Source organism: Puccinia triticina, chromosome 3A (genome assembly GCF_026914185.1).
Source record: "Puccinia triticina chromosome 3A, complete sequence".
Taxonomy (NCBI): Eukaryota; Fungi; Basidiomycota; class Pucciniomycetes; order Pucciniales; family Pucciniaceae; genus Puccinia; species Puccinia triticina.
The window spans coordinates 114,084-125,133 of record NC_070560.1 but is presented as its reverse complement, the minus strand read 5'-3'; the positions used below and the strand labels follow the sequence as shown (position 1 = coordinate 125,133).

The window sequence follows — 11,050 nt, the reverse complement described above, 5'->3', positions numbered from 1 at the left end:
CTCTTGTTGCCTATGACAACGCAGCAGATGCTTTTCAAATCTCTTGAGCAACTGGCGAGCGTCTGTTTGATTGCGTGTTTGAACCAACGAAAAACCGATGGTGTATGCCATACCCTATGATCAGGGCAGACTCTGTGATTTCTCGACTACCGCTCAATTGTCATGTTCTTTTTTCTTCACCATTGTCTTCTGTCCCTCCCATTTCCCCTCCTGATTTTCCCTCCGACCGTATCAAAGGCTCTCCTTTTCCCAGTGTTTATCCGACTGTTCCATCCTATGTGCAGCCTCCCGCTCAACTCCCAGGCAGCAATGACATCCTAATTCTTGCCTCTGAAGTGAAAGTGGCAAAGCCTGATGAAGTCTTTAAGGAACCGTTGGGAAAATCAACCAACTTTCAGTGGAAAAGTGAGGTGCTTAGCAAAGATGAACAGACCCTGCTGTATTATCATAGGGCTTTTGGTCATGCAAGCCTTAGACATATAAGGAGACTGATAAAACTTGATCTCGGCCACGGCCTGCCGGAAAACCTACCCCCTGGGAAGATTCATTGTCCTGTGTGTGCAATTAGCAAAAGTACCCAAGTTAACCCCCTGAGTTCTACCCTTAGGAAAGTTGAGCGCCTGGATGTCATGGCGGCGGACCTCATGGGCCCCTTTCAAGTCGATTCAATCGATGGCGGAAAGTATCTACTAACCATGTGTGATGTAGCGACGGGCTACGCTTTCGTCAAAGTCTTGAAGCAGAAGTCCGAGGCAAATGCGCACATCATGGACACCATCGTACGCCTGGAACAGGCGACAGGAAAGAGACTGGGGACGCTCAGGAGCGACAACGGAGGCGAATTTGTCAACCAAAAGTTGAGCAATTTCCTGGCGGAGAAAGGGATTCTTGCGGAGAAGGCCTTGCCATACCATCACTATCAAAACGGGGTGATCAAGCGTTTCAATAGAACAGTGGCCAACATGGGGAGGACGGTTCTGATTGACAGCCCGTTGTCGAATGAGTTCTGGAGCTACGCTTTCGTATGGGCGACCTATGTTCTGAATCAAGTGCCGAACAAAGTGAGCAGGGACAAGACACCATACGAGGCTATGTTTGGGAGGAAACCTCAGTACAACAGTTTCCGGGTATTTGGGAGCATGGGATACGTCCACATTCCGCACGAAAAACGGAAGAAACTAGATGAGCGGGCTCTGGAAGGTCATGTGATAGCGCACCTCGAACAGAGCAAAGGGTGGCTTTTTTGGATTCCGTCTCAGAAGAAGTTTGTGACCTCGGCAATGGTCAGGTTCCCAACGAGCCTGTCGGAGATGAAATCAACGAGTGGACCGGTGAAGAAAGTAGATGAAAGCACGGTCGAATCAGATCCAGGACCAAAGCTATCTGTTGACTACATCATGAACCTTCTCCAACTCGGCGATTTCTCCCAGGAAATCGAGTTTACCAATCAGGAGCTTATTGTTGACAAGATCATTAGTCTCTGTCAATTCTATGCAATCTCCGTACCAAAGACTTTCAAGCAGGCGATGAACTCACCGGAAAAGGAAGCGTGGTCAAAGGCTATTGCGGTGGAGCTGTCGAACCTGGAGAGCATGCGGGTCTGGGTGCTGAAATTGAAACCAGAGGATAAGAAAGCGCTTGGGGGACGCTGGGTGTTTGCGACGAAGCCGGACACCAATGGGTCGGGAGTGCGATTCAAAGCACGTTATGTGGCGAAAGGGTTTACTCAAATTGAAGGAGAAGACTTCAACGCAACGTTTGCGCCGACGGCTACTTTTGTATCACTTCGACTTCTGTTGGTGGTGGCGGCGGCGTATAACTGGCCGGTGCACAGCTTCGATTTTGTAGCTGCCTACCTAAACTCGCCGATCGACGAAGAAGTCTGGGTTAAACCGCCAGAAGGAATGGAGACGGCCCCAGGACATGCCCTCCTGCTTCAAAAGGCGCTTTATGGCACGAAGCAAGCAGCTCGGTGCTGGTGGCTACACCTTAAAAACGTGCTGGACAAGTTTGGATACTCGCCCTCTCAGTACGATAACAGCCTTTACATCCTTCGTCACCCTGATGAGAAGGGAGTAGTGTGGTTGCACGTGGACGACGGAGTAGTTACGGCGTCGAACCCGACGCTGCTGAAACGCCTGGAGGACGACCTGAAAGACATCCTCAAGATCAAGCGGTCTCACTCCCTCGACACAATCGTTGGTCTAAATGTTGTCCGATCGCCTAGGGGTTTCGCGCTTTTTCAAGAGGGACTGGTGTCAGCGGTTTTGGACGGCCACTGGGACGGTTATTCGAAAGCGTCGACCCCTCTGCCTGTGGGATACAACGCGACGACAGATGTGGATGGTGTGCAAGAATACTCAGGCCGGTATCTCTCAGTGATAGGCTCCCTGAGCTATCTCGTGGTGGGGACGCGGCCAGATATTTGCTTTGCAGTCAATTATCTGGCGCGTTTTGCGGCAAAACCGGGAGTCTTGCACTGGAAAGGGGTAACGCACCTCACCAATTATCTGGCCACAACTAAAGACCTGCGCTTGAACTTGTTCCCGTCTGCTGATCATCTTGAACTTAAGTCTTTTGCAGATGCGTCATGGGGAGGAGAGTTCTCCCGTTCCTCTTATGGTGTACTAATCACCTTTTTAAATTGCCCTGTTCTTTGGGTCTCACGGCGACAACAATCAGTGGCGTCGTCCACTTGTCACGCGGAATACATGGCACTGGGAGTAGCCACGCGCCAGACACTCTGGGTGAGACATTTGCTGAGGGATGTTCTGAAGAGGGATTATGTGGGTCATCTGTTTTGCGATAACCAATCGGCGATTAAGGTGTCGACGGATGACACGTCCAACAAGAGAACACACCATACTGACCGTGACTTCTACATCACGAATGAGTCACTTTTTCAAAAAAAGACGTCGCTTCAATGGGTAGGTACGAAGGACCAGCTAGCTGATATTTTTACCAAGTGCATGACCCCCGATAATTTTGTCACATTGAGAAATAGAATCATGTCTAGCTAGTTCCTTTTTGCGCCCTGAGTCAGTGTTCCTCTCTGGTCCTTATTTTTTTCTTCTTCAATTGTTTCCTTGTTTTATTTCTTCTTTCTTTGATTTTACTTGTAGGTAGTACCGGGCCTGCGGCGAGAGGGGGGGTGTTGTAGCCCCATTGGGCTACGCACTCTGAGCCTCGCCGCAGTCGCGGTATCTTCCACATCCCGGACTCTGTCCGGGCTGTGAGTGCTATTATTATCATCATTGTCACCTGAGTCACTTCACCTGTCTGGTCAAGATGGTTCCCTCCAAGGCCATGTGTGTCGAGCCTTTCGCCGACTTCCCTCCTCTTGGTCGATTCGCTGTCCGTGACATGAGACAGACAGTCGCTGTCGGTGTCATCAAGAGCGTCGAGAAGACCGATGGCCAAGCCGGAAAGGTCACCAAGGCTGCTGTTAAGGCCGGTGCCAAGAAGGGTAAGTCTTGCAAGCCTGTCTGGTCCACCTCGCTTACTCATGCTGATTGGCCCTTCTTCAGAGTTACGCTCGGTAGCATCCAAAAATGAACAACGCATGCTCCACACAAAGGAACTGTTCCCCATGTGCTCTCGACAACTGATGGGGTTCCAGGATAGCTTCTGGCGTCTTTACCACGCCCACTGTCGGATACGAAGTTGTACGAGCTTTGCCATGTTTTCTACATTCCTTTAACGTTGTAGCTGTTCACTCTTCGCTGCCCCAGCAACTACTTCAGCTCTAAACGAATTCTTTCCATCGAGGCAAACCCATCTCTAGGATACCTCAAAATCATGTTGCAGCCATCTATGGGACTTTTTGTGAGAACGCCCTTGCCACCTGGAAGCATGCAAGCCGTGCTGGGATAAAGCAGTGCCAGGAACTTGGGGAGGACCTCTGTGCATACATGGATCAGTCAGCCTCCCGGACGGAGGACCAGGGGACCCCGCCCGGATGGTTCTCCGTAGGAGAGAGAGGGACGGCTTCGCCGCCAGTCACAGCGAGCCTCCCATCAGGCGGACTTGTGTTAAGTAAGAGGAGGACAGCAGCCCGGACTTACAGCACCCGAGCAGGCGTTTGAACGCGGTCTGAGCTCCTTCGGGGTGATCGGGGGCCTCACGGTCTGTTGAGGGTTTGCCGCGCGGCGTGTCGGCGGAGTCGGAGTTGATCAACATCTACCACTTCGGAAAGCTTGGGGATTCTTATTTGATGCATGAACCAAGGTTTGTTTGAATATTTATCTATCTTGTAAGCATCCTATCTATCTCTTAGATATCATCTTGGATGGCCGAAACATCTAACCTACACTTCATGACCAGCAAGACCACTCTCGCAGGCTGCTGGATTATGATAGACCCGTAAACCAAACTGATCCAAATACCCTATAACTCTTTCGCCAAGCTCAGTCTCCCACTTCACCACACCATGCGCTCCAGGGAACATTCTCAAGCCCGTCTACCCCGCTCCAGAGAACCGTCTCAAGGCCATCCATCCCAGCAAGCCCAGCGAAATCGCGAATCGAATGGCTCGGATAATCAATCTGTCAATCAAACCGAAAACGTCTCGGTTTGTGTCAGGTCAGTATTCTTAACGATGAAAAAAGTGGGAAAAGTCTATATGATCCCTGATCGGTTACTCCTTCCAACAGAATACGGCCAATACCATCAAGCCCTCTATCTGATATCGATCTCGATACTCCTATCCCTCAGCATCGCCAGTCGTCCTCCAAGGAAAACCCAAATCGATTCGGTGCATGGTCAATCGACCGAACTCAATCTTCAATCGCACTCTCTCCCTCTCATCCAATTATCGATCGTAGGGGCACTGGCACGTCTGAATCCATCAATGGATCCGAAGGTTACGAATTCAAGTTGGACCAAATCTTCGATCCTTACTCGAACACCGGCGATCTCTATCGATCTAGCGTTCACTCTATTGTCGAGAGCTGTATCAAGGATGGCTATAACGCAACAGTCTTTGCATACGGCCAAACCGGAAGCGGGAAAACGTTCACCATGCTTGGTTCCAAGGACGATGGCGATGATGAAACACTGGGCGTGATCCCAAGGGCCATTGCTGAAGTCTTTGCGTTCATCGCTGCGGATCAGGAACGTGAATACTTGCTAAGGGTCTCCTATCTCGAAATCTATAACGAGGCCCTCAAAGATTTACTGGCTGCCGATCAACACTCTGGTATCACCAACCGACTAACGATTCATGAGAATAACAAGGGTCGAGTACACGTCAATGGTATCAAGGAAGAAGTGGTCACTCATCCGATGCAAGTCCTCGAAGCACTTACCAGAGGCGAAAAGGCTAGACATGTTGGTGCCACGGATTGGAATGAACGTAGCTCCAGAAGTCACACAGTTTTTACTATGGTCAATCATCCACCCTCCTCTCCTGTCCTTAACTCCACAATCAATTGCTTATTTGTGATCATCTATACAGACTATCGAATCCCGTTCTAAAACCTCCTCCTCAGTGACCGAGACAACCCCTACGCAAATTTCCCACCTGAATCTGATTGATCTCGCTGGTTCTGAATCTGCCGCCTCATCAACCGAACGGAGAAAAGAAGGGGCTTTTATCAACAAATCTTTGCTTGCCCTATCGAACGTGATTTCCAAGCTCTCACGGCGCGAAGCGCATGTACCTTATCGGGATAGCAAGTTAACTAGACTTCTTCAAACTAGTCTTAGCGGTAACGCCAAGGTGGTGGTCATTTGTGCCATTTCTGCCGACGCACGAAGTGTTGTGGAAACCTTGAGCACATTACGGTTTGTTTTTCCACTCAATTTGAAATATAAAATTCTCGGTTCTGATGGATGCCCCACTGTTTTCTGACGCGGTTAGTTTTGCTCGGCGTGCTAAGATGGTTGTCACGAAGGCTGAGCGTGGAACTGTCAGTCTTTTTCTTCGACTGATCCAAGCGTGGAATTGACGTGATTCTTCATCATTTGCCTTTTCAGATAATCGATGACAAGTCGGCACTTCTCCAAGCGTACCAGCGTGAAATCATGTCCCTCAAGACTCAACTTCAACAGAACTCTCAAGCACTGTCTATTACCACAACCTCCGTGCCCGCCTTGGCCGAATTGAATGCCGAGAAGTCCAAAGCCGAGTCCGAGCTGATGGGACTGAGATTTGAACGGATCCGACTTCAAGAACAAATCGAACATCTCAATCGGCGTATTTTAACTTCTCATACAATCGAATCAAATGTTCGCCGAGCCAACAGTCTACAAGGATCTGTATCACCTTCCAGAAGACGTATAGTCAGTGGCCAACTCCTTCGACCCCCGAAGAAAAACAGGGGTCGCGTTACTGACGTTGGTGGGATGCTGGGAATGATGGGCATTGGTCTCAGTGCTTCTGCTACTGGGTACTTACCTAATGGTTCCAAGCTGAACGAAGACAATCGAGCTCAATTTCAACGCGAGCTCCAGTTAGAAAAGGAGCTAGAAAGTCTTCGTCATGAGCTCGATGGGTTGAAGCAAGACAGATCACGATCCCCGGAACAACTTTCGCCATCCGGACTTGAATTGTTGAAAGAGCAAATTCAAGCCTTCGAAGGCGACAAAGAAAACCTCCCGGTGGGAATGACAGAAGAGAGCGAAAAGGATAAGAAGATCAAAACGTTGGAAGACGAAATAGAGGCGATGGAATTGGAACACCGACAAGCTGTTGATTTAAACAAGGCCGAAATCGAAGATCTAAAACATACCATGAGTGTGCTAGAACAATCCAAGCAAGCTGAACTCGAGGAGTTGAAGACTCAGTTGGCCAGCAGTTTCCAGGAACAAGAGGACAGTCTGAAGAAAGCTCTGAGTGAACTAGGAGAGTCCAGTCGATCGAAGCTATCCGAAGCGGAAGGTGAAACGGCTACTCTTAAGACCCAGCTCGAGGCACATGAAGAGCGGATCAAGGAACTGACGGCTACTTTAGAAGATGCTCAATCGCAGAACCTTGAGGAACGACTTCTGAGCCTACAAACTGAGTATGAACAACTGAAATCGACTCTTGACGATTCACTTCAATCAAAAATCTCGACTCTTGAGACTGAGTTGAGCACCATCACCAATGACAAAGAAGAAATCGACTCGCAGTCACGCGCGATGCAAGATCTAGTTTCGAAACTTGAATCAGAAGTAACCTCCCTACGCGCAGAGAAAGAGGTCTCAACTTCGACACAACATGACCAAGTTGCACGGTTCGAAAACGAGAGATCTGATCTGCAAGCCAAACTCGATCAACTACAATCCCAGCTGGAGGAAAGTAAAGCAAGAACACAAGAAAATGATCAACTGATTTCGACCTTGCGAGACCAAATTTCAAAGTTAGAAGGCGACAAAGCTCAATTTCAGCAACGAGCCGATGAAACCCATGCCCAACTTACATCCGAATTATCAACTTTGCGAAAAGAGAAAGAGGATTTCAGCGCTGCACAACAGCAGCAGCAGCAAGAAACTCAGGACCTGATCTCGAAGTTAGAAAATGAGAAATCCGAGGCCCAGGTGCAAGTTAAGGAACTCCAATCTCAAGAAGCCAAATCAGCTCGTTTACGAAAGGATAACGAGGATACCATCTCGATTCAAAAAGAACGGATTGTGCAATTGGAAACCGAGAAAAAACTCCAATCACAAGTGGGGACTGAGGCGAATGGAGACCATGAGTCATCTCAGCAGCAGATTGCCAAGCTGCAAGCTGCACGCACGGACGCGGAGACCAAATGCGAAACCCTCAAGACTACGCTCCAGGCAGAATTAGAATCCTTGCGGAAAGAAAAAGAAGATCAATTCTTAGCCCAGCAGGAAGAAATGGAAAAACTACGAGCTGCTCGCGCGGAAGCTGATACCGGGTTCGGCGAACTTGAATCTTCCTTGCGAGAGAAGTCTGATCGCATATCGGCCCAGGAGAAAAAAATCGAGGAACTGGAATCGGAACGCTCTCAAGCTGAAGAACAGATAGAGAAACTGAAGACGATGTTCGAAAGTCAAATCGATTCTCTGCGTCAAGACAAAGAAGATTGCATTTTATCGCAGAAACAGCAAATCGAAAAGCTAGATGCCGAGCGGTCTGAAGCGAAAGCCAAGGTTGAAGAATTGACTGCGGAACATACCTCAAAAGACGAACCCATTCAAGATCAGGTTGTCCGTATTGCCCAACTAGAGACTGAGCTATCTGAAGCTCAACAAAAGATCGGTACTCTCACGGTTTTGAAGGACGAGAAGGAACGATTGGTCGAAACTCTTCAAAGCCGCATTTCTGCACTCGAAACGGAACTATCGGAGGTTGGGTCGAAGGTTGAAGATTTAATGCTTACAAAAGCCACAGCCGAAGCAAATGTCAAGCAGCTAGAAAGCGATAGGACGGAGCAGGTAAAGACCCTTGAAGCCGAAATGGTGGAATTAAAAGCCTCCCTGGAGGACGAAAAAACGGCTAGATTGGCAGACAGCGAAAAGGTCAGAACCTTGGAGGAGCAACTGACCTCTCTCTCTGCTTTGCAGAAAGATACGTCTGGTTTCACCACGAAGCTGGAAAAATTGGAACAACGGCTTTCTGTGGAACGAAACAAATCTCACGAGAAAGAGCTTGAAGTGATGCAATTGATTCAAGAGCGTGACCAAGCTCAGGGTCATGCAGAAAGCCTGGAATTGCTACTGAATGAACAAAGCGCTCAGGCGGAAGAAAATCTCAAGTCTCTCACAAATGAATGTGAGTCGAAAATCGAACAAGCTGAACGTCGATCAGACCTCGAAGAATTAAGACAGGCCAATGAGGCCCAGGAAAAAAAGTTGCAAGTTTTCCGGAGCGAGGCAGAAAAATTGAAGGCCGATCTAGAGAAGATGAAAATCGAGCGAACGAGTCAAGAAATACATCAGGAAAAGCTCGAAAGAATGTCGTCGCGATTCCAGGAAGATTTAGGAATGATGAAAGAGAGGGAGAAAGACTTGATGGAGAAGATCGATTCAATTGTGAGGGAGAAATGTGAATCAAGTAGCGCTAAACTACATGAAGATTATAACTCAAAGCTTATGCACCTTGAAGCAAGTAATTCAAAACTTGAAACGCACATCAAAGGTCTAGAGTCACATCTGACCAACGTCTCGAGCGGGCAAAGGCAACAAACTACCGCCGAAAGTATGGAAACCATAGTCGATCTCCAAAGTACAATCGAAGACCAGAACCGAGAAATTAGCGACTTGAGAGCGCAGCTCGAGCACCTCAAGAACTCTGTCGCTGCCCATCCTCTTCAGTCTATTTCGAACAAACGATCCGATCATGATCATTATCATCAGTCGACGGAGGATGAGCTCAATCGGTTATATCACATCATTGATCAACAAGAAAAGCGGTTAAGTGATGCGAAAACAGACTTATCCAAGTGGCAAGCTGTAAGTAATTCTTGGATGAACATGCGGAAATGAGTGGCGCAATGTTTTGCTAATTCTTATATCTTGGTTCATGCAGCGGGTCAGGAGCCAGACCGAAATAATTGCGCAATTGAAGATCGCCCCAGAATCTGATTCAGAGCCACTCCACAATACCCGAATGGCCCCTAGTCGCAGATCCACCGATGCTACTGATCATTTCTCGAGTTCCTTGAACCGTCCCGCGAGCATCACTTTCAACAATCTAAGCCTTCGTTCTCAAGTCAAACCGGCCGGTCTATCACCCTTACTAGGAGGTGCTTCTCACTCACCTGCTACGTGGCAAAGTAACCATCGCCACATGCTCTCATCGTCCTCATCGTCTTCTAGCATTGCAGCAGATGGCAGAAGTCCCAGACCTCTCCCGGTACCTCAAAGCTTCATCGCGTCTATCGACGATGATGATGCTAAGCGACGAAAAGAGAGACGCAGGACGATTGAGAAGGATATGGCTAAGCTGAAAGATGAAAACGTGGTTGAAAGAAAATTGTGAGAGCACTTTTCTCTATCAATTTTTTTAATCCACGGTCACAGTCTGTTGAATTAAACTTACGATTTCTATTTTACAACACCTGGCTTGCGATCAATCAATCATTTAGGAATTCATTACTTTCGTCTTCAAAATTTACCAATTCGCCTAATTCAAACTATGCTCAAGAAAGTAAATTCAAACGACCAGCATCGCCTTTAGCTTTGAGTAGCGGCAGTCAATTCAAAGTCTCTTCCTCCCCCTTATTATCAGCCAATCCAACTTTCTCGACAAACATGTCGAAGAATCTTTCTCGTCAATCCGGCCAACCTTCTCCTACTGCCTCCAGTTTCTCCTCATCTCAAAGAGGTTATTATGAATAATTTCATCTTCATAAATCCTGCACATTTGGCAATAGTCGAGGATAATTTTTTTGTTGCTTGCACAAAATATGAATCTCGCGACGCAACGCTTCATCAATCCAGACTTATTGGCGTTTTTCGTTTTTATCCTTCTCAAGTAGTTTTGTGTTTTATGTAGTTTTGTCTGTTCTATTTAACCTCACGCCCCCTGTCTGTACGTATCTCATCATCAATGGGATGTATTTGTCTTTTCCACTATCATGCTTGATTGTTATTCTTTGTCTCTTTGTCTTACTAATTATCTTTTGAATGTCTTTTAAGGTCTCTTGATTATTCATGTTTTTTATCGATTTCCTCTAATTTTGTTCTTGCATAGATAATTCCTTTTTTATCACAGCAGTTTCAGCTTTTCCTTCAGATGGTTGGGGCAGGTAGCTTCACAATTTGACAAAAGCAAGTAAGGAATCAATTTCCTCGCCAGCCACTTGGAGCCCAAAGGAGCGTGTGCCTTGTTGCGTTAAGTTGGCCCATGTCCGAGGCTACAAGAGAGCTTCAATGGTGAGGCCGAGGGTATGAAAGGTGTAAACGCCGAGACGTCAAGCTCTGCGGGCTGTAGCCGTGCTACAATTGGCTACGCGACAGGCGCCCATACTAGGGGCGCGCTGTACGCGTGTTAGGTTTTTCCGGCTCCGGCTCCGGCTCCGCACGAGCCAGGAGTTAGAGGTGCCGAAGCCCCTGCGTACTGCACGCAAAGGGTTGTTGGTTTCGTTTCTTCTTTCTT

General features: G+C 47.9%; 1 protein-coding gene across 1 annotated transcript; it reads left to right on the top strand.

Annotated features, from left to right (window-relative positions):
• Positions 1-3,288: 3,288 nt before the first annotated feature.
• PtA15_3A11 (uncharacterized protein) lies at positions 3,289-10,290 on the top strand (the record flags this gene model as incomplete). The annotated part of the gene is made up of 11 exons (XM_053167056.1): positions 3,289-3,466; positions 3,625-3,665; positions 4,051-4,129; positions 4,228-4,252; positions 4,411-4,581; positions 4,653-5,385; positions 5,456-5,784; positions 5,861-5,909; positions 5,977-9,402; positions 9,479-9,927; positions 10,038-10,290. The coding sequence occupies 11 exons, from the start codon at positions 3,289-3,291 to the stop codon at positions 10,288-10,290; spliced, it is 5,733 nt and encodes a 1,910-aa protein (XP_053018203.1).
• Positions 10,291-11,050: the final 760 nt, after the last annotated feature.